Source organism: Oncorhynchus mykiss, chromosome 20 (assembly GCF_057628025.1).
Source record: "Oncorhynchus mykiss isolate SJ-2025 chromosome 20, ASM5762802v1, whole genome shotgun sequence".
In the NCBI taxonomy this organism is placed as follows: domain Eukaryota; kingdom Metazoa; phylum Chordata; class Actinopteri; order Salmoniformes; family Salmonidae; genus Oncorhynchus; species Oncorhynchus mykiss.
In genome coordinates, this window is record NC_143041.1 from 25,672,922 (window position 1) to 25,695,082 (window position 22,161).

At 43.5% G+C, this 22,161-nt stretch overlaps 2 protein-coding genes across 6 annotated transcripts; both read left to right on the forward strand.

Moving 5' to 3' along the window:
* Positions 1–301: 301 nt before the first annotated feature.
* Positions 302–15,428, forward strand: LOC110499100 (josephin-1). Of its 4 annotated transcripts, none has more exons than XM_021575997.3 (6): positions 327–479; positions 823–843; positions 942–1,812; positions 2,177–2,305; positions 8,137–8,331; positions 13,672–15,428. In XM_021575997.3, the coding sequence occupies exons 3-6, from the start codon at positions 1,517–1,519 to the stop codon at positions 13,772–13,774; spliced, it is 723 nt and encodes a 240-aa protein (XP_021431672.3). In that variant the 5' UTR covers positions 327–479; positions 823–843; positions 942–1,516; the 3' UTR covers positions 13,775–15,428. The 4 variants fall into 4 exon arrangements, with proteins under 4 accessions (XP_021431673.3, XP_090068824.1, XP_021431672.3 ...); XM_090212699.1 differs by having other exon boundaries at positions 328–479; positions 8,137–8,346; XM_021575998.3 differs by lacking the exon at positions 823–843 and having other exon boundaries at positions 302–479.
* Positions 15,359–22,161, forward strand: LOC149974469 (chromobox protein homolog 7-like). 2 transcript variants are annotated; one of them, XM_090212695.1, is made up of 6 exons: positions 15,359–16,039; positions 17,093–17,136; positions 17,249–17,314; positions 17,472–17,538; positions 18,160–18,505; positions 19,299–22,161. In XM_090212695.1, the coding sequence occupies exons 1-6, from the start codon at positions 15,971–15,973 to the stop codon at positions 19,496–19,498; spliced, it is 792 nt and encodes a 263-aa protein (XP_090068821.1). In that variant the 5' UTR covers positions 15,359–15,970; the 3' UTR covers positions 19,499–22,161. The 2 variants fall into 2 exon arrangements, with proteins under 2 accessions (XP_090068821.1, XP_090068823.1); XM_090212697.1 differs by lacking the exon at positions 15,359–16,039 and adding an exon at positions 16,241–16,464.

Consider the following 22,161-nt stretch of genomic DNA (forward strand, 5'->3'; position numbering starts at 1 on the left):
TGTTATGTAAAAACAATGTCAATATCTTGTGTCCTCTTTTTCCATGGTTTCATCATTTATTTGAAGCTTTAAAAAAAATGCCTCAAAATAAATGCAGTGACTGTATTTTCTGGTAGTGTAACTCTAAATCAAAAGAGTACTTCCATTAATTGTGTCCGTTTTTAGGTTTGGAGAGATCGGATGTTTTTTTCAAAAGATACATTGTGAAACATTTTTGGTCACGCCCTTTTTTATATGAAAATAAACTGAAATCTCGGGTTTCGAAGTCTCACGGGAGGGACTACATTACGCAGATAGGTCTGACGCAGGCTATGACAAGCGAATGACGCTTTGCGCATGCTCATGGAGATCTACGGAGCTAGATGGGGGGGTAAAAGTGCAAAAGACAAAGGACTAAACAACCCAGGAAAAGAAGCTAAACGATTAATTTCACCAGGATTATGACATGCCTACTACAGTAGTATCGCATAAAGAGAAAGGTATGTGGCAACAGAAACATCTACGAAATATGAAAGGTTTCACATGCATGTTTACGCTATCAAGAGTGGCGTGTACAGCTAGCTGCTCATAGTATAATCTAGTCGTTGCACTGGATTTTAGCTAGAGCGATTCATTTATCATGTAGATTTTAAACATTTCGTTCATCCGTAAATATCACTTGTGTCACATAATAGTGAAGAATGCCTAGACTCTTGCGCCTGTTGTCAAGCTATATCAGTTTAGTGTGATGTTGCCTATTCCACAAGCCTGCTTCTCTTATTGAGTCAGCTTCTAGTATAAATGTTAACCCTCTTGTTCCTTCCTTCTGACCACTGCTGACAGAACGCTTTAGAAAAACACCTGGTAATTCCTATCTTTTTCTTTCAGCATGACAAACACTTGATTTGGGTGGTGACAACTTTATTTAACATGCATTTCTGCCTCTCGTCTTCCTACCTCAGTTGTATTCCTAAGGAGTCCTGTCTGTCTACACATCACTGAGCCTCATGTATCAAGTCCCTCATCTTTTCCACTGGAACTGACTCCTCATGGTGGAACCGTGGTACTCTTTGGGTTCTCTAGAAATGGAAAGAACTAGTAAACTTTAGTCTGACAGTTGAGGTGCAAAAAAAAAAAAAAGTCACGAGGACAGACGTCAGAATGGAGGAAGTTGAAAAAAGAGATGCATGCTCTTGCTTCTCTGCCTAGTATTTGTTTAGCTATAGATGTGACCTTGGGGGTTCGTAATCTTTTTACTCTGACGTAGCTGCATAAATGTTCACACCCTCCTTTTTGCTCTCATAATTAAATCTGGACCTTACTCCACACTTGGAACATTTTTGTTTTCCAGCAGTTTTTTAAAATTTTCTACCAGTCAGCACTTTTGAAACAGCAGGCTAGCTGAAGTGGCCTGGCCCACCTCAGTGTCACCCAGTAACCCACCTCCCCCTTCCCTTGCCACATGCACGCCCCTCCAGCAGCTGAGCGGTTGCCATGGCGATGGTAGTTGTGTCAGCGTAGCGACAGGGTGACAGTGATGGGGAGTACTCCATTTTCTGGTAAGGGGAGGGGGGGAGGAGGGCTGCAGGACCTGGGCTGTATGCCATGGAAGCTAAGCAAACAGAAAGGGATGGTGGGGGGTGAGGTGGGGGGAGGGGGGGAGGAGAGGTCGGACCTGAGAGAGCATGATATCTCGACCCCTCCGGCCCCGCCTCCAACCCCCATCTACCACGAGAAGCAACGGCGGGAGCTGTGTGCTCTGCATGCGCTCAATAACGTCTTCCAGGACGGGGCGGCTTTCAGCAGGGATACACTCCAGGACATCTACCAGAGGTGAGCGGTTAAGGTTGTGTCTTCTAGGGCAGTGTTTCCCAACTCGTCCTTGAGTACCCCCCAACTGAACACATTTTTGTTGTAACCCCAGACAAACTCACCTGAATCAACTCATTGAGGGTGTTGTGATTTGTTGACGAATTGAATCCGGTGTGCTTGTCCGGGGCTGCAACATAAATGTGTGCTTCTGGGGGTACTCGAGGACTGGAGTTAGGAAACACTGCTCTAGGGGAGGGATTTATCTTCTCCATTCTCTCTCACTCATATTCCTCTTTCTTTCTCCCCCCTCTGCATCTCTCTCCCTTTTTTACACTCTTTCTTTCTCGTTTATTCTGTCCTCACTATCTCGTCCCTCTCTCCACAGACTCTCTCCCGGCACTCTGGTAACCCCCCACAAGAAGAGCGTGCTGGGAAATGGGAACTATGATGTGAATGTCATTATGGCCGCCCTGCAGACCCGAGGGTTCGAGGCTGTCTGGTGGGATAAAAGAAGGTACACCTCTGTTCTTATTAAAGCTATATGGTCTACCCTATCTAGTTATTTAACATTTTTGTTTATTTTTTATTTACCAGTCTCCCTCTTTGGAGGACAAAAGTAACTTACATTTTTGTTTTTGTTTAGACAGCTTTTTTGTAACATACATTTGACAAATATTTTAAATACATTTTAGAATCTTTCTAATAGCTTAGTATTCACATATTGTAAGTTAAAGATGAATATTCAAGTTTCAACGTCCAACAAAATGCTTAGTTGCAGGGTCCTTCTGGACAATGCAACAACAATAAGAAATAATAAAAGATAAGAAGATGAACATAAAGTAAATGGCTCAGTAGAATATAAACTTTTTAGCGTAAGTATAACATCCATCAAACATCAAAGGCACAATTTTATAGTGCGGTATTTGCACATATCAGAGAAGGGGGGGATAAGGGGTCAAATGTTTAACTTGTGCAGTAATAGTAAATAAGAGTCTGGTAGCAGCAATTGTGGGGAGTGAGTGCATGTGTGCCAAGGTGCGGAGAGTCGGTGCAGGTGTCCAGTTCAAGTGTTCAGCAGTCTGATGGCTTGTAGATGCCCTGTTCGTATCAGACTTCATGCTCAGATACCGTCGGCCCGTCGGTAAGGGAGCTGAACTGTGGTCAATGAACAGCGTTCTCTTTTTTTATAAAACAATTTGTTTGCCCTTTTTTCTCCCCAATTTCGTGGTATCCAATTGGTAGTAGTTACAGCCTTGTCTCATCACTGCAACTCCCGTACGGACTCGGGAGAGGCGAAGGTTGAGAACCATGCGTCCTCCGAAACACAACCCAACTAAGCCGCACTGCTTTTTGACACAATGCACATCCAACCCGGAAGCCAGCTGCACCAATGTGTCGGAAGAAACACCATACCTCTGGCGACCTGGTCAGCGTGCACTGCGCCCGGCCCGCCACAGGAGTTGCTAGTGCGCGATGAGACAAGTACAAGCTGGCCAAACCCTCCCTAACCCGGACGACGCTGGGCCAATTGTGCGTCGCCCCATGGACCTCACGGACGCGGCCGGCTGCGACAGAGCCTGGGCTCAAACCCAGAATCTCTGGTGGCACAGCTAGCACTGCGATGCAGTGCCTTAGACCACTGCGCCACCCGGGAGGCAATGAACAGCATTCTCACATAGGTGTTCCTCTTGTCCAGATGTGTTGGAGTCAAGTGAATAGCGATGGAAATGGCATCTTGAGTGGATCTGTTGGAGCGGTAAGCAAATTAGAGTGGGTCCAGTGTGTCTGACATGCTGGCCTTGATGTGGGCCGTGACCAGCCTCTCGAAGCACTTCATGATAATGGGTGAGGGTGACGCGGCGGTAGTCATTTGGGCACCTTGGTTTTCTTGGGCACTGGGACGATGGTTGTCTCCTTGAGGCATGTGGGGACTACAGCTTGGGAAATGGACAGGTTGAAGATGTCCGAGAAGACACCCGCCAGCTGGTCAGCGCACACTCTGAGGATGCGGCCAGGGAAGCCATCTGGGCAGGCGGCTTTGTGAGTATTCACTCTTTTGAGAGTTTCCTCACGTTCGCCTCGGAGCATGGAAGCACCTGGTGGTCGTCTGGAGCAACGAGAGCCTTCCTAGATTTCTCGGTATTGTCTGCCTTGCAGCGAGCACACAATATCTTCAGCTGGGAGGGAGGCTTCAGTGGTCACCACACAGCTGGATTTTCCTTTGTAGTGTGTGATAGCCTGAAGTCCTTATCACAAGGCGTCGCGAGTCTGAATTGTCAAACATCGATTCAAGTTTGAGTTTGTAATGTCTTTTCGCGTCCCTAATGGATTTGTGGCGCTTGTACCCACTTGCTTGTATGTGTTGCGCGTCATTGATTCTTCTGGGTTTGTTCTGCTGAGATTGAATGCAGTACGGGCTCTCAGAATGGTATGGATTTCTCCTTCATCCAGGGTTTTTGGTTGGGATATGTCCGGATTGTTATTGTGGATACAACGTCAACACATTTCCCAATGAAGCCTGTGAATGACAATGTATATTCCTCAATGTTGATGGATGAATCCTGAGTGGATGAATCTTGAACAAATTCCAATCAGTATCCTCAAAACATCATTGAGTCTTCCTCTGTCCAGCACCTCACTATTGTGTCTTGAGTTGCTGCTTGTATGGGGGAGTAGAAACAGAGACATGAAGTGGGGGCGGGGGAGTGCTTTGTACACTCATGATCCAGTACTTTGTTTCCTCTTTGTAGGATACATGTTGGTGATACTTTTGAATAATTTGTTTTAAACTTGCTTGGTCAAAATCTCCCGCGACATTAAATACTGCTTCCAGGTGAGCGAATTCTTGCTAGCTAATGTTCCTGTGCAGTTCACTGAGTGCCGCCTTGATGTTTGCTTGTAGAAGTATGTACACAGCTGGGATAATAAAACACGTGAATTCCCTCTACATATAGGGGTGTTATTTTACCATCAGAAACTCCAGGTGGGGTGAGCAGGAGCTCAAGATGTTTTCAACTTTGTTACACCAGGAATTGTTGATGAGGATAGCATACACCGCCTGATTGAATAGCAGAGTCGGGTGAACTGTCCGTAAGCCATGTCTCTGTAAAAGCAAAGATTCCCTGATTTTCCTCTTGCTGTAGTCAACAATATAATAAGACTATTGTACACTGCTCAAAAAAATAAAGGGAACACTAAAATAATACATCCTAGATCTGAATGAATGAAATATTCTTATTAAATACTTTTTTCTTTACATAGTTGAATGTGCTGACAACAAAATCACACAAATTGTCAATGGAAATCAAATGTATCAACCCATGGAGGTCTGGATTTGGAGTCCCACTCAAAATTAAAGTGGAAAACCACACTACAGGCTGATCCAAGTTTGATGTAATGTCCTTAAAACAAGTCAAAATGAGGCTCAGTAGTGTGTGTGTGGTGCCTCCACGTGCCTGTATGACCTCCCTACAATGCCTGGGCATGCTCCTGATGAGGTGGCGGATGGTCTCCTGAGGGATCTCCTCCCAGACCTGGACTAAAGCATCCGCCAACTCCTGGAAAGTCTGTGGTGCAACGTGGCGTTGGTGGATGGAGCGAGACATGATGTCCCAGATGTGCTCAATTGGATTCAGGTCTGGGGAACGGACGGGCCAGTCCATAGCATCAATGCCTTCCTCTTTCAGGAACTGCTGACACACTCCAGCCACATGAGGTCTAGCATTGTCTTGCATTAGGAGGAACCCAGGGCCAACCGCACCAGCATATGGTCTCACAAGGGGTCTGAGGATCTCATCTCTGTCCCTAATGGCCGTCAGGCTATCTCTGGCGAGCACATGGAGGGCTGTGCTGCCCCCCAAAGAAATGCCACCCCACACCATGACTGACCCACCGCCAAACCGGTCATGCTGGAGGATGTTGCAGGCAGCAGAACGTTCTCCACGGCGTCTCCAGACTCTGTCATGTCTGTCACATGTGCTCAGTGTGAATCTGCTTTCATCTGTGAAGAGCACAGGGCGCCAGTGGCGAATTTGCCAATCTTGGTGTTCTCTGGCAAATGCCAAACGTCCTGCACGGTGTTGGGCTGTAAGCACAAGCCCCACCTGTGGACGTCGGGCCCTCATACCACCCTCATGGGGTCTGTTTCTGACCGTTTGAGCAGACACATGCACATTTGTGGCCTGCTGGAGGTCATTTTGTAGATCTCTGGCAGTGCTCCTCCTGCTCCTCCTTGCACAAAGGCGGAGGTAGCGGTCCTGCTGCTGGGTTGTTGCCCTCCTACGGCCTCCTCCACGTCTCCTGATGTACTGGCCTGTCTCCTGGTAGCGCCTCCATGCTCTGGACACTACGCTGACAGACACAGCAAACCTTCTTGCCACAGCTCGCATTGATGTTCCATCCTGGATAAGCTGCACTACCTGAGCCACTTGTGTGGGTTGTAGACTCCATCTCATGCTACCACTAGAGTGAAAGCACCGCCAGCATTCAAAAGTGACCAAAACATCAGCATAGGAACTGAGAAGTGGTCTGTGGTCACCACCTGCAGAACCACTCCTTAATTGGGGGTGTCTTGCTAATTGCCTATAATTTCCACCTGTTGTCTATTACATTTGCACAACAGCATGTGAAATGTATTGTCAATCAGTGTTGCTTCCTAAGTGGACAGTTTGATTTCACAGAAGTGTGATTGACTTGGAGTAAAATTGTGTTGTTTAAGTGTTCCCTTTATTTTTTTGAGCAGTGTATTATCAGCAAATCTTCAATTGAAGCCTTTCTCGGAGTACATTTTTCCATTGATTGGACATGAGAAAATAAACTTTGAACTCAGAGCAAGGCTTCAATTGCAGATTTGCTGATAATATGATAGTCTTATTATATTGTTGACTATAGATTTCCATATCTCCCAACAATGCTATTTGTAGGGTTAATAACAGAATACATTAGTAATTCTCTCTTCGCAGCAAATCTTCAGAGATGGTTGTATGCCCCTTATATATTTATATATATAACATTCTGTTGGTGGTAATTTTAAATTGAAAAATGCAAAGAGTTTTCATGCATTTTTATCCAAAGTAATGCATTTGGCCCATGCAGGAAAATCAAAATCCACAACACTGGTGTTGCAAACACCATTCAACCCACTGAGCCATTGGAACCACAGTGCAATGCTTGTTCATACTCTCCATCTTGTTTACTGCTCTCCGGTTTGGTGCATGTGCTGTTGTCAGCAACTATTTCAGTCAGCTCAGCCCTGCTCAATTTAGGTAACTTCAATCCCTGGCTGTACACCAGCAATAGAGGAAAGATGAAGGCTTATTTCCATATCCTCTTCATTGTGAATCCCTGTAGAGCGCAAGGTAATAAAACAAGGAATAGGCTACTCATGATTACCCAAACAGATTCTGAAAATCAAAACAAGTTGAGCTATTTTTTTACATTCAGCATCACTCCGTCACGGGAAATGTTTGTTTTCTTTCTAGGTTGAGCATAGGGACAGGGTAAGGCGGCTCAACTTCGTTTTGAGGCTACTAGCCAATGAAACTGAGACTTGATACGTTTACCAAGCTCAGACTCCATATCATAAAATAAGTTACCGAAATCTTCAGTAATTTTGCCATAAATGTTCTGTTAATTACCAATCTATCGTAACTTTGGTAATTTCCTTCAGTGTCATTCTATTTTTTCATTCCTTGCTGCTGCTCGAATCTTCCCTCGTCTCACTTCCATGGCTGCTCTCTCAAGAACCTCAAGGGGGGGCTAGACCCCTGCTTGTTTTATGTTTTGTATACACAAGGCATGATGTATACACTCAGGGAATGAGTTCATGCATATCTACGATGCATAAAACTGATAATGTAATGATCATTTGTATGGGGTATGGTGGCCATAGACTCAATTTACACCTAGTCAAACATTTTGACTATATTAGCCCACACAGCTACAAGGATGCACTTTCATGCCAGGTTTAGGACCTCATATTGTAGCTTATAGAGACCCTAATGTGTAAAATGATCTACTTTGATTTATACTTTGGTTTATATACAAACATCATGAAACCTATAACACAAATGTATTTGACTTTGTTAAAATCCTGTTTTTTGGGGGACCTAACTTTTTGGGACCTTTTCTCTCTTTTTCTCTCTTCCTAAATATTTGGTCACATGATTCATTTTGTGTATGGTTTCGTAGAAACAAGGGGTGGATCAACTAACCCCTTGGCTCAACTTACCCCACTATGACCTACAGACATCATCATGGATTTTACAACATTCAAGTAGCTACTGAAAATCCACTCCTGCAAGACCAATGGACTGCGTGATTGACTTGTGTATTGTATTCATGCAGGGATGTGGGCAGTATAGCTCTGTCCAACGTAACAGGCTTCATCCTGAACGTCCCGTCCAATCTGCGATGGGGTCCACTGCGCCTGCCACTCAAACGGCAGCACTGGATAGGGGTGCGGGAGGTGGACGGAGTCTATTACAACCTCGACTCCAAACTACGCAGCCCACACACCATCGGAAACCCTGATGAGCTCAGGTACAGCGTGTGTGGGTGTGTCATCCCAATTATGTTGTCCTGACCATTGGATTAAGCCCATCATAATTTGCATTGCTCATTTTACATAGTGCATTCAAACCCCTTCCCTTTTCCCACATTTTGTTACATTACAACCTCATTCTAAAATATGTGTATATATGTGTATCACTCTACACACAATACCCCATCATGACAAAGCGAAAACAGGTTTAGAAATGTATGAAAATGTTCAAACTGATACCTAATTTGAATAAGTATTCAGACCCTTTGCTATGAGACTCAAAATTGAGCTCAGGTGCATCCTGTTAACATTGATCATCCTTGAGATGTTTCTACAACTTGATTGGAGACCACCTGTGGTAAATTCAATTGATTGGACATGATTTGGAAAGCCACACACCTGTCTATATAAGGTCCCACAGTTGACGGTGCATGTCAGAGAAAAAAAAACAAGCCATAAGATTGACGGAATTGTCTGTAGAGGTTCGAGACAAGATTGTGTTGAGGCACAGATCTGGAGAAAAAAACTTAGTTAGTTCCAAAAAAACTTAGGTTGGAGTCATTAAAATTAGTTTCAACCACTCCACACATTTCTTGTTAAACTATAGTTTTGGCAAGTCGGTTAGAACATCTACTTTGCATGACACAAGTAATTTTTCCAACAATTTTTTACAGGCAGATTGTTTCACTTATAATTCACCGTATCACAATTCCAGTGGGTCAGAAGTTTACATACACTAAGTGCCTTTAAACAGTTTGGAAAATTCCAGAACAGAAGCTTCTGATAGTCTAATTGACATCATTTGAGTCAATTGGATGTGTACCTGTGGATGTATTTCAAAGCCTAGCTTCAAACTCAGTGCCTCTTGCTTGACATCATGGGAAAATCAAAAGAAATCAGCCAAGACCTCTAGAAAAAAAAATTATGGTCCTCCCCAAGTCTGGTTCATCCTTGGGAGCAATTTCCAAACGCCTGAAGGTACCACGTTGATCTGTACAAACAATAGTACGCAAGTATAAACACCATGGGACCACACAGTCGTCATTCCGCTCAGGAAGGAGACGCATTCTGTCTCCTAGAGATGAAAGTACTTTGGTGCAAAAAGTGCAAATCAATCCCAGAACAACAGCAAAGGACCTTGTGAAGATGCTGGATGACACGGGTACAAAAGTACAGTGCCTTGCGAAAGTATTCGGCCCCCTTGAACTTTGCGACCTTTTGCCACATTTCAGGCTTCAAACATAAAGATATAAAACTGTATTTTTTTGTGAAGAATCAACAACAAGTGGGACACAATCATGAAGTGGAACGACATTTATTGGATATTTCAAACTTTTTTTTAACAAATCAAAAACTGAAAAATTGGGCGTGCAAAATTATTTAGCCCCCTTAAGTTAATACTTTGTAGCGCCACCTTTTGCTGCGATTACAGCTGTAAGTCGCTTGGGGTATGTCTCTATCAGTTTTGCACATCGAGAGACTGAATTTTTCCCATTCCTCCTTGCAAAACAGCTTGAGCTCAGTGAGGTTGGATGGAGAGCATTTGTGAACAGCAGTTTTCAGTTCTTTCCACAGATTCTCGATTGGATTCAGGTCTGGACTTTGACTTTGCCATTCTAACACCTGGATATGTTTATTTTTGAACCATTCCATTGTAGATTTTGCTTTATGTTTTGGATCATTGTCTTGTTGGAAGACAAATCTCCATCCCAGTATCAGGTCTTTTGCAGACTCCATCAGGTTTGACAGTGGGGATGGTGTGTTCAGCTGTGTTGCTTTTACGCCAAACATAACGTTTTGCATTGTTGCCAAAAAGTTCAATTTTGGTTTCATCTGACCAGAGCACCTTCTTCCACATGTTTGGTGTGTCTCGCAGGTGGCTTGTGGCAAACTTTAAACAACACTTTTTATGGATATCTTTAAGAAATGGCTTTCTTCTTGCCACTCTTCCATAAAGGCCAGATTTGTGCAATATACGACTGATTGTTGTCCTATGGACAGAGTCTCCCACCTCAGCTGTAGATCTCTGCAGTTCATCCAGAGTGATCATGGGCCTCTTGGCTGCATCTCTGATCAGTCTTCTCCTTGTATGAGCTGAAAGTTTAGAGGGACGGCCAGGTCTTGGTAGATTTGCAGTGGTCTGATACTCCTTCCATTTCAATATTATCGCTTGCACAGTGCTCCTTGGGATGTTTAAAGCGTGGGAAATATTTTTGTATCCAAATCTGGCTGTAAACTTCTTCACAACAGTATCTCGGACCTGCCTGGTGTGTTCCTTGTTCTTCATGATGCTCTCTGCGCTTTTAACGGACCTCTGAGACTATCATAGTGCAGGTGCATTTATACGGAGACTTGATTACACACAGGTGGATTGTATTTATCATCATTAGTCATTTAGGTCAACATTGGATCATTCAGAGATCCTCACTGAACTTCTGGAGAGAGTTTGCTGCACTGAAAGTAAAGGGGCTGAATAATTTTGCATGCCCAATTTTTCAGTTTTTGATTTGTTAAAAAAGTTTGAAATATCCAATAAATGTCGTTCCACTTCATGATTGTGTCCCACTTGTTGATTCTTGACAAAAAAATACAGTTTTATATCTTTATGTTTGAAGCCTGAAATGTGGCAAAAGGTCGCAAAGTTCAAGGGGGCCGAATACTTTCGCAAGGCACTGTATCTATATCCACAGTAAAACGAGTCCTATATCGACATAACCTGAAAGGCCGCTCAACAAAGAAGAAGCCACTGCTCCAAAACCAACATAAAAAAGCCAGACTATGGTTTGCAACTGCACATGGGGACAAAGATTGTACTTTTTGGAGAAATGTCCTCTGGTCTGATGAAACAAAAATAGAGCTGTTGGGCCATAATGACCATCGTTATGTTTGGAGAAAAGGGGGGAGCCTTGCAAGCTGAAGAACACCATCCCAACCGTGAAGCACGGGGGAAGCAGCATCATGTTGTGGGGGTGCTTTGCTGTAGGAGCGACTGGTGCACTAAACAAAATAGATGGCATCATGAGGAAAGAAAATTATGTAGATATATTGAAGCAACATCTCAAGACATCAGTCAGGAAGTTAAAGCTTGGTCGCAAATGGGTCTTCCAAATGGACAATGACCCCAAGCATACTTCCAAAGTTGTGGCAAAATGGCTAAGGGACAACAAAGTCAAGGTATTCGAGTGGGCATCACAAAGCCCTGACCTCAATCCTATAGACAATTTGTGGGCAGAACTGAAAAAGCGTGTGCGAGCAAGGAGGCCTACAAACCTGACTCAGTTACACCAGCTCTGTCAGGAGGAATGGACCAAAATTCACAACTTATTGTGGGAAGCTTGTGAAAGGCTACCCAAAACGTTTGACCCAAGTTAAACAATTTAAAGGCAATGCTACCAAATACTAATTGAGTGTATGTGAACTTCTGACCCACTGGGAATGGGATGAAATAAAAGCTGGAACCATTCTCGTTACTATTATTCTGACATTTCATATTATTAAAATAAAGTGGTGATCCTAACTGACCTAAGACAGGGAATTTTTTCTAGGATTAAATGTCAGGAATTGTGAAAAACTGGGTTTAAATGTATTTGGCTAAGGTGTATGTAACTTCTGACTTCAACTGTGTGTGTGTATTTTAAATGCCTCTTTCTCCCCAATTTCGTGATAGTTTACAGTCTTGTCCCTTCGGTGAAGGTCGAGAGCCGAAACACAACCCATCCAAGCCGCACTGCTTCTTGACACACTGCCCGCTTAACCCGGAGGCCAACCGCACCAAGGTGTCGGAGGAAACACCGTACAACTGGCGACCCTGTCAGTGTGCACCGCGCCCGGCCCACCACAGGAGTCACTAGTGTGCTGTTGGACAAGAACAACCCTGCCGGCCAAACCCTCACCTAACTCCGACAAAGCTGGACCTATTGTGCGCCGACCCATGGGTCTCCCGGTCACGGCCGGCTGTGACAGAGCTTTGACTCAAACCAGGATCTCTAGTGGCACATTTAGCACTCCGATGCAGTGCCTTAGACCACTGCGCCACTTGGGAGGCCCGGCCTCAATCATTCTTAACTGGAAGAAGTGTGGATCCACCAAGACTTCCTAAAGCTGGCCGCTCGTCCAAACTGAGAAATTGTGGGAGAAACGCCTTGGTTAGGGAGGTGATCAAGAACCCGATGGTCACTCTGACAGAGCTCTAGAGTTCCTCTGTGCATATGGGAGAAACTGCCGGTCGGACAACCATCTCTGCAGCACTCCACCAATCAGGCCTTTATGGTAGAGTGGCCAGACAGAAGCCACTCCTAAGTAAAAGGCACATGACAGCCCGCTTGGAGTCTGCCAAAAGGCAGCTAAAGGAATCTCAGACCATGAGAAACAAGATTCTCTGGTCTGATGAAACCAAGATTAAACTCTTTGGCATGAATGCCAAGTGTCACGTCTGGAAGAAGCCTGGCACCATCTCTACGATGAAGCATGGTGGCAGCATCATGCTGTGGGAATGTTTTTCTGCGGCAGGGACTGGGAGACTAGTCAGGATCAAGGGAACGATGAACGGAGCAAAATACAGAGAGATTCTTGATGAAAACCTGCTCCAGAGCGCCCAGGACCTCAGTCTGGGGCAAAGGTTCACCTTCCAACAGGACAACAACCCTAAGCACACAGCCAAGACAACGCAGGATTGTCTTCGGGACAAGTGTCTGAATGTCCTTGAGTGGCCCAGCCAGAGCCCGGCCTTGAACCCGCTCAAACATCTCTGGAGAGACCTGGATGGGCAGTGACGCTCCCGATCCAACCTGACAGAGCTTGAGAGGATCTGCAGAGAAGAATGGTAGAAACTTCAAAATACAGGTGTGCCAGGCTTGTAGCGTCATACCCAAGAAGACTTGAGTCTGTAATCGCTGCCAATGGTGCTTCAACAAAGTACTGAATAAAGGGTCTGAATACTTATGGAAATGTAATATTTGTTATTTATTTTTAATAGAGTTGCAAAATAATCTAAACCTGTTTTTGCTTTGTTATTATGGGATATTGTGTTTATATTGAGGGGAGAAAAACATTTAATTGATTTTAGAATAAGGTTGTAACAAAATAGTCAAGGGGTCTGAATATTTTCTGAATGCACTGTGTATTGTGGAGCATCCAAAGTAACAAGTTATATTTATGTATCCACTAGATGATGCCTCATAGTAATACATGAGAGGTTCATTGAGTCTCATTCCCTTTGCTAAATAATAGATCATTCCACGGCCGCCATCCACAATGGTGATCGATCTTTGTCTAACGCATAATGAATAACAAGCTGATATCTTTATTCTTCTGTTCTTTTAATTTCATCCACACAACAGGAAGTTCCTGCGTCACCAGCTGAGAGGGAAAAACTGTGAGCTTTTATTGGTGGTGTCTGAGGAGGTGGAGGTCCACCAAACATGGAGGTCAGATGGCTGTTGATTGAATGTGCCTGCCAACCTTTTCTCTACCGGATTAGACTTTTCCCAGTTGCTGCTCAGGATAACAGGCGTGGTCCAAGCAGGGTATAGATTGAAAAGCAGGTGGGGTTGTGCTCAGCCAATCACACAGATGCGCACTGGCCGGATGTACTTTTTCTGCTTCCTCACCCATTGCTGGACTCTGGCTGAAACCTGAAGTGATGAAGGAAATGGACGCATACAGGGAGGTCACGAAGAATTCACACTACACAACACTTAGATTTATGAACATACTGTTTGGGATTCTGTGTTTATATATTGATTATTTTTCAATGTTTATTTTTTGTTGTATATTACTGTTTCCAAGTATGGGAGGCGTGTGACTGTGTAATCTCTCGCTCTCTCCCTCCCCCCCTCCTGTTTACCCCTGTACTGTATATTCACTGATGTGTCTTTATGTTTCTCTCTTTTTCTTTGTATCTCTATTTGTCCTTCTCTGCTCTACTACGACTGTACATCTCTTCTTTACCTCAGTGTCTTCCTCTGTCACCACTCACAATTAGTTTTTTCCACTCGGCCAACACTAAATCCCCCCCCCCCAGTGTATGCCAGTGTATGCAGCTGTTTTATCCTCTCAGTTACTGCTGAGGCCGTCTGTCTGTTAGTAGAAATCCTTGCTAGTTCCTGTCTTCAAACTAGAATTCTAAGCTAAGGTTGTGTTAGGCCCAGGTATTGACAAATGGCTGGATACTGTAACAAGGTAGAGCCAGGAGGGTTTCAATGTGATCTGATTAGGAAAATCCACCATCTGCAAGTCACAGCCCAGGGGGAGTTATTTTCTGTTTTGTAGTAAAGAAAAACTCCTGAGCAATTGACCATGGCTAAATAGTTATTTGCAAAAATCCACCTGCCAAATATACAGAATTGTGGAATCAGTAGAAATTGTTATTATACCCAAGGTTTAGAATTGTTCACTGAAAATGCACTGTTAGATTTTGATCCATCTGTAGATGCCATGGCTGAAATGTCCAGAATGCTGAGTGAGTTGTGAGAAGTGGAGTAAGAGGGGAAAAGGTTGACAGTTGAGCGAATAATAGAAAGAGAAAGTGATCCATGTGTAGAAGGAAAAAGTGAAAGAACGACATGAGTCCAGCCAGACCATGTTAGTTTTGAAATCAGCCATTTGAGGAATTTGTGTTGGTTGATGGGGTCTTTATCATCACAACAACATATTGTGTATTATTGAAGACTTGATCATAGCTTTAATGTGTTTACAGAGGAAGCAGGCATGATTCTCTACCTAAAGAGGGGTTGTTGAATTTTGCTCCTCATTGGCTCAAGCCCAACACTTTTCCTATTCATCTGAGCATCCAATCGCTGGTTAAACTGATAATTTAATAATTTGCGACTATCACTAAACATGAGACAAATCAATGAGGTTGTTGGACTGAGGCTTCCCCTAGGGGAATTCATGTTGGGCAACCAAACTCACAGGTAGAAAATCCCCTCACTACTTTAAACCAGGGTATTTGGGGGGGGAAACTGTGGTGACAGAGGATTTTGTTTTTGCCATGACAATCCCACCCACCTTCTCCCCTCTATTGAAGGGTCCTGGTTGTGTTATTTTCTCTTGTTTTTCACAAAAATAAAATGCTTGTAATGGCACTTTATGTACACTCCTTAGTGAGGATGTGGCTTAATTTCTTGAGTGAAATTGCTGTTGGAATTTGGATGGAGAATCGAGCACATTTATAAGAAATGGGCCAAGAGTTGGCTACTTTATTTTCCTGCTACTGCTTGTGTGTCATCTGCGTGCGCGGACCCATGTTCCAGCGTTAGCTCCAGGCTCGAGCTGACAGCGTTGCTTTGGCGCTGTGGAACGAAGAGCGCGCCTAGGACGAGCTTTTGGAAGCACGGGGACGCGCCAAGCAGTGCAGATGTGTCGCAGATTTGAGAAGTCACTGTACATACGGAAATATCTGGTACAAGGAAGTGGAAGGGAGAAATTCAGCTCCAACTTAAACGAAAACAATGCTCAGTTTGTAGAGGGAGGGTTGGGGGAGGAGAAAACAGCAGTTTTTGAAACGCGACGCGTAGAGACTTGTCATTGCCTGTATACAGTTACTTTATAGCGGAGAGCTAAACTAACATCAGTTATTCTCGTTTGTACTGGATCAATCTATTTCAAAGAGCAGGCAGAACGTTCTGTGCTGGACCAATGGAGCTGTCAGCGATTGGTGAACAAGTGTTTGCTGTGGAATCAATAATCAAGAAAAGAGTTAGAAAGGTAAGGTATTCATATTGGAAATAAAATGCATGTAACATAATTGCATAATGACAAGTACGCAATTGGGAGAATATCCATTCTAGGGTAGACTAGATACAATAAGGAACACAGCCTGCTATATTGAAAAGCACTTACCAGTAGCCTATTCATATCCAGTATCCACTGAATATAAACGTATAAGGGGGCGTGAGTGGGGGGAGTGTATCTCTTTAACATAAAGTGGAGCGTGTTGCCATTGCGTTACAGTATAGTCAGGGTGCCAGCTGTCTATCCTAAGATAATGTGAAACAGAATAATCATATCGGAACCGAAACCTTGCCTTCAGTCCTGTACGTTGCCAGAATAATAGCCCGCGGGTTATACAGTTACGCTATTGTGGATTTGTGAAGAGCTACGCAGTTTCGCGGAGGAAATTAGAAATACAGGTTTGTGGGTTATTAGGGCGCAAAACGCGGCCCCATTTTGACGCGCTTCAATAGACGTGAAATAATGTATGCTACTAAATCCTTGTAAGTGTTAGGTCTTTTAATATCGTATTTCGCACTGCATTAAAAGTGAACTCGATACCGTAAGTGCATGAGTCATTGTCGGTGCAGGCGCGCATCAACCGTTATTATAGCCATGCAGTCCCGTTACATAGGGGAAAACGTTGCATGCTGTCTAATATTGTTGTATTTGAATAATCTGGCCTACCCGCACATTTTATGTAATTTTCTTTGTGTGTGTGGGGGGTTCTTGTGAGGATCTTGTGAGGATCCCAATTCTCTCCATTCACCAGTGCGCTCATGTGCGGTAACGTCATGATATCTAGGAGCTGTCAAAGTCGAGAAGCTATATGATAACGTCATCTGGAATGAGTTCCCGGTATTGACATGATGACATAGTTTAGATGAGAAGACATACATTTCCTGGATTTTCAAAGGTTATTATAGGATACCTATCTCTGTGCTTGGAGGGGAGACTGTAAGCATAGCAACATCACAATCAACATCCTCCCCCACACACTCTCTACTCTCTCCCATACTGGTGCTTGTCTCCAACTTTGTGTCACAGGGAAACGTGGAATATCTGTTGAAGTGGAAGGGATGGCCACCCAAGTGAGTAGTATCACTATGATATCATCATCATCATATCCAGTAATTTAAGACAATGAGTCATGCAGAGTATTATTGGATGGATGAGTAACCACGGCGATATCTATCTGTACAGATACAGTACATGGGAACCAGAGGAGCACATCTTGGACCAGCGTCTGGTGCAGACCTATGATGAGAAGTAAGTCCAAGAGACCCTGCATGCTATAGAGCGCATTACGTAGAGGCCTTACCTAGCTAACAAATATCATAGTACTGATAACTGCACTGTAGTAGTACACAGTACTATCATAGTAAACTATACCTGTTTGTACTGACTGATCTTACCATTCCACCAGAGAGCAGAAGGACAGAGCCCTGGGGTACCGGAAGAGAGGACCCAAAGCTAAAAGGCTTCTACTACAGGTGGGATGGGTGCATGTTATATATAACTTATCTGTCTGATTAGACTAGGGTTGCAAAGGAAGGGTATATTACTGGAAACTTTAGAAGTTTTAGATTACATCAAATCCTTGAAAGATATCAAACAAAAGACATCTAGTGGCCTGTTTGGGAACTTCAGATAGGGCCAGAGATTATTACAAACACCTGTGACTATCACATGTAAAATATATGAATCATTGAATAAGATGATTTTTATCTAAAGAATAGTTGTGAAAAAAGTAAATAGTTGGAAGAGTTGCATAGTTAATTTAAAATAATGCCATTGTTGATAGTTTTTTTCATTAATTGGGCTATTTTCTCTTGAACCATATTGTCTATCTACTAGAAATGAATGGACATTTAAAAATAAAAAAAATCATACTGTATATGAATACATTTTTGTACAGTTATTATAGTATAAATTACCAAAGTTATGTAGATTGCCATAGATTTTCTGTTAATTACCAAAATTACTGGAGATTCCGTTAACTTTGCAATCTTAGATGAGACAGCGTAATAGGTTGGCATACTAAGTAAAGGGGAAATGATCTTGGAGAAACACAACTGCTGTATAAGACATCTTTATTATTCCCCCCTCTGTAGAATACTATTTACAACATGGATCTCCGGAGCGCCCATAAGGCCCTAGAGAAACCTCCAGCTCGCCTACGTCTTTCCCTGACTCGCTCACTGGAGTCTGAGGCAGAGGACCCAACCTATGGGGCCTGTAGACGGAGCCTGCACCCCCGCCTGGCCCATCGCAAGAACAAACCCAGAAGATCACAGTTCATGTGCCTGGCCTCTCCCCCTGGCCCCCCTAACCCCACAAAGGTCCCCACACATGATGATTGGGGAAGGAGAGAAGAGGAAGATGACATGGAGGAAGAGGAGGAAACTCGACAGGAGCAGTCGGAGCGAGAGACAGAGATATGCAGTGGCATTCTGAATGGTAAGCGTGTTAGTCAGCCTATTCATCAAATGGGCCTAATTTTAAACCAGGACATTACTGTGTGTGTGTCAACTTGTTAGTCGGCCTATTCACCAAATGGGCCTAATTTTAAACCAGGACATTACTGTGTGTGTGTGTGTCAACTTGTTAGTCGGTACAGTACAGGAGGCCCCCTGGGCAGACAACCAGGAACATAAGTTCTGCCATCCCATCCAGGGCTGGCAACTGGCACAGCAAACAGACAAGTAGTGGCAAGGGAGAGGGTTGACTTAATGGGGTTTAATGTATGGCGCAGAACAATACATGCCAAACTTCCTGGTACAACACAGATAGTCTATGCATAGCCTACAGGCAATGTACTCAAATCAAATGTTATTGGTCACATACACATGATTAGCAGATGTTATTGCGAGTGTAGCGAAATGCTTGTGCTTCTAGTTCCGACAGTGCAGCAATATCTAACAAATACCTTATACACACAAATCTAAGTAAGGAATGGAATAAGAATATATAAATATATGGATGAGCAATGTCAGTGTGGCATAGGCAAAGATGCAATAGACTGCCTGTATATACTGTATTGTAGACTATGTACAGTGCTCTTATCAATCTCGGTCAGTTACTTCAGACTTGATGCAATCATAGCAATCTTACCCTCTTCCTTTCTCTTTCTCTCTCTTCCCTTCCCTCTCACCCCCTCTCCTCCCCCACCCCACCCCCTTTCTCTCCTCCTCCCTCACCTCCTTTCTCCCTCTCCTCCTCCCTCACCTCCTTTCTCCCTCTCCTCCTTCAGGGCAGGATAGGGCAGAGGACTGGAGTTCTGTGATTGGCTCAGACGAAGTGACCGCGTCAGAGCGGTCTGCTGTTTGGAGCCCAGTGATTGGCCCAGGGGAGGTGACCGTGACTGATGTCACCATAAACTCTCTCACAGTGACTTTCAAAGAAGCCCTGGCAGCCAAAGGCTTCTTCAGAGGCTGGGGCTTAGAGTTCTGAAACACACAGCTGCACAAACAGACAAAACCTGGTCGGGGAACAGAATGAGAGAGATGGAAAGTGTGGCTCTTGAGTTATCTTTACACTCTGTTTGGACTGTGTGACCGCTTGTTCTCCTCATCCCTTTACCCTTCCCTTTCTGGCTGTGTGATTGACCTCTGTCCACACTAACTTCCTATTTCATTCAATAGGCATACTGTAGTGTACAGTATATACTGACTACATTGAGATGGGCATACACTCCTACATTGAGCTATACACAGTATACTGTATACCATATCCTTCTATACAAAACAGTTATTTTTCTGGACTGTTATTAGATAAACATGTGGCTTAGTAGAGTCTTGTGGTGATTTAGAAATCCTCTGCAAGATGGCTTTATCAGCCTGCATGCCTTTCTCCTGTCCTCTCTCTGGGTACATACTGATACTCAAGACATTTTGGTGACCCACTAAAGACCTGCGCAACACATCCAGTGTAAACTAACCTTAAAAGTGGAACCAAAAACCTATATAAAAAAACAGACTTAGGAACAGTCTGTTCTTTTCTGAATTGCACTGTATTTACGTCATGATGTTGATGTGTCATCTTTGTGGAATCTTCCTTGTCGCCTCCCATTGGTCAGTGCCTGTTTATCCCACTCCCAAGCCTAGACTGATGGGTCTTGTTACCGATGTTCCCTAAAAAAAATGTTCGGCACTGAGCAAATGTCAGGTCTGCTGAGCACAAACTTGAACATTGTGAAAATTCTGTGCAACTTCTGGCGCACACTGAGGCTGTATCCGCTTTAAGTTACAGTTATAATAGTGGCCAAGTAGGCAACTGTGGCTATTTGATCGTAATGTAGGCTTACCAGAGTTTCCTACCATGAAGGAAAATGCATCCCATAACATTTTAACAAATAGCTGTTCTATCATTCAACCTACAGTAGCAACCAATGTGTGGTGTTCAATGTTGGCCTACATTCCACTTTGGAAAAAAGCATGTAGGGATTGAAATGAACCTGTTTATCCTTCAGACAAGGAGGTGAATGAAAATGTTGTTGTTTGATGCAAGAAACCGCTTTAGAAAATAACATTCATTATTATTCCCATACCATTATTACAGAGAAAAAGGACAATTATGCTACCCTCTGCCTATTGGCTACTTAGCTTATTCAAGCCTTTCTCAATATATAACACTGCCCCCCGAGTGGTACAGCGGTCGAATGCACTGCATCTCAGGGCTTGAGGCGTCACTACAGACACCCTGGTTTGAATCCAGGCTGTATCACAACCGGTGGTGATTGAGAGTCCCATAGAGCGGTGCACAATTGGCCCAGCGTCGTCCGGGTTTGACCGGTGTAGGCCGTCATAAGAATGAGTTCTTAACTGACTTGCCTAGTTAAATAAAGGTAATATATATATATATATATTATAATAATTAAGAAAGAAATTGTCTAGAAATGCACGCGTTGTAGGAAGCAACCACTCCACCATTGCTGATGAGAAATTAGCTTTAACTAGGCTAATAACTCACTTACTAGCAAAGAACATGAACAAATGTACACACGTGGCTACATGCAGCTCTTGCGCTTGTTTTGAGATCAAACCATCTACTCCGGAACACTCATGCCGTAAACACAGTCCTTGGCACAGATCCATTTGGCAATTGTCTATTTGCATATAGGGATACTGCAGCTCTGATTTGTTATGGCGCACTGGTCTGTGTAGATTAGAGTATGGGCCTGAGTCGTGCCTGTCAATGCAATATAAACCTACTCCAATGCGCGCTGCCTACAATCAACTATTTTACACAGTTTTGTTTCGTTGAAAGGGGCTAATATTGCGTTGATTTGATCACAATTCACACAGTAGAAGGAACCGTTGATAGTGTTAACCAAAGGGGAAAACTAGAAAGTTGAGTGAAATTCAATCTCGTGCTTCTCTGTGCAGGCTGATATTTCTTCTGTGCAGCAGTCCCAGTTGAGCACGCAGTTTAGAGTGATAATTGCTCGTGACTCAGTAAAATGATCTCCGTCTGCGACCACAATGCAGCGAGGAATTATGGAAGTGCCTGATGTTATTGTTTCTGTAGAGCTTTTACGGCTTGTACAAGCACGCACCCACCTTCACAACGCAACACTAGCAGCCCCGTTTTTGGATGTTTATTCATCTTATCCTTTGGGCTTGAAGTGAGAATGCTTCTTACACCTTAATTCCAGGGAGAGGAGAGACAGACAGAAGGGTATTGTGTATTACTAGTCGTTATTTTTATATATCAATCTGACAATTAATTCAATGTATTTATTCTTTAAAGGAGAAACCTTGTGCATTAGTAAATACAGAGGAACTGAAATGTTTTTATACTCTGTAGTTCTGATGACTAAACTATGTGCTGACGCTGTAGCCATGACAAGGCTCTTATTTTATATTATTGCCAAATGTGGTTTGTTGCTTCTTCTGCTGCTTAAATATTCACTGCTGAGCAAGGAACTGTTGCACTTTATTATGTATGGCTCGTCTAATCAGAAAAGTGATGTAATAAATCTACAAAAACCATCATCTATATTCTCCGTCAATGTCTGAGATTATTCGTATTGTACTCCAAATAAATGTATTTTAATTGTTAATGTGTGATTGATTTTGTATTATACTGAATAAATGTATAAACAAATAAATAAA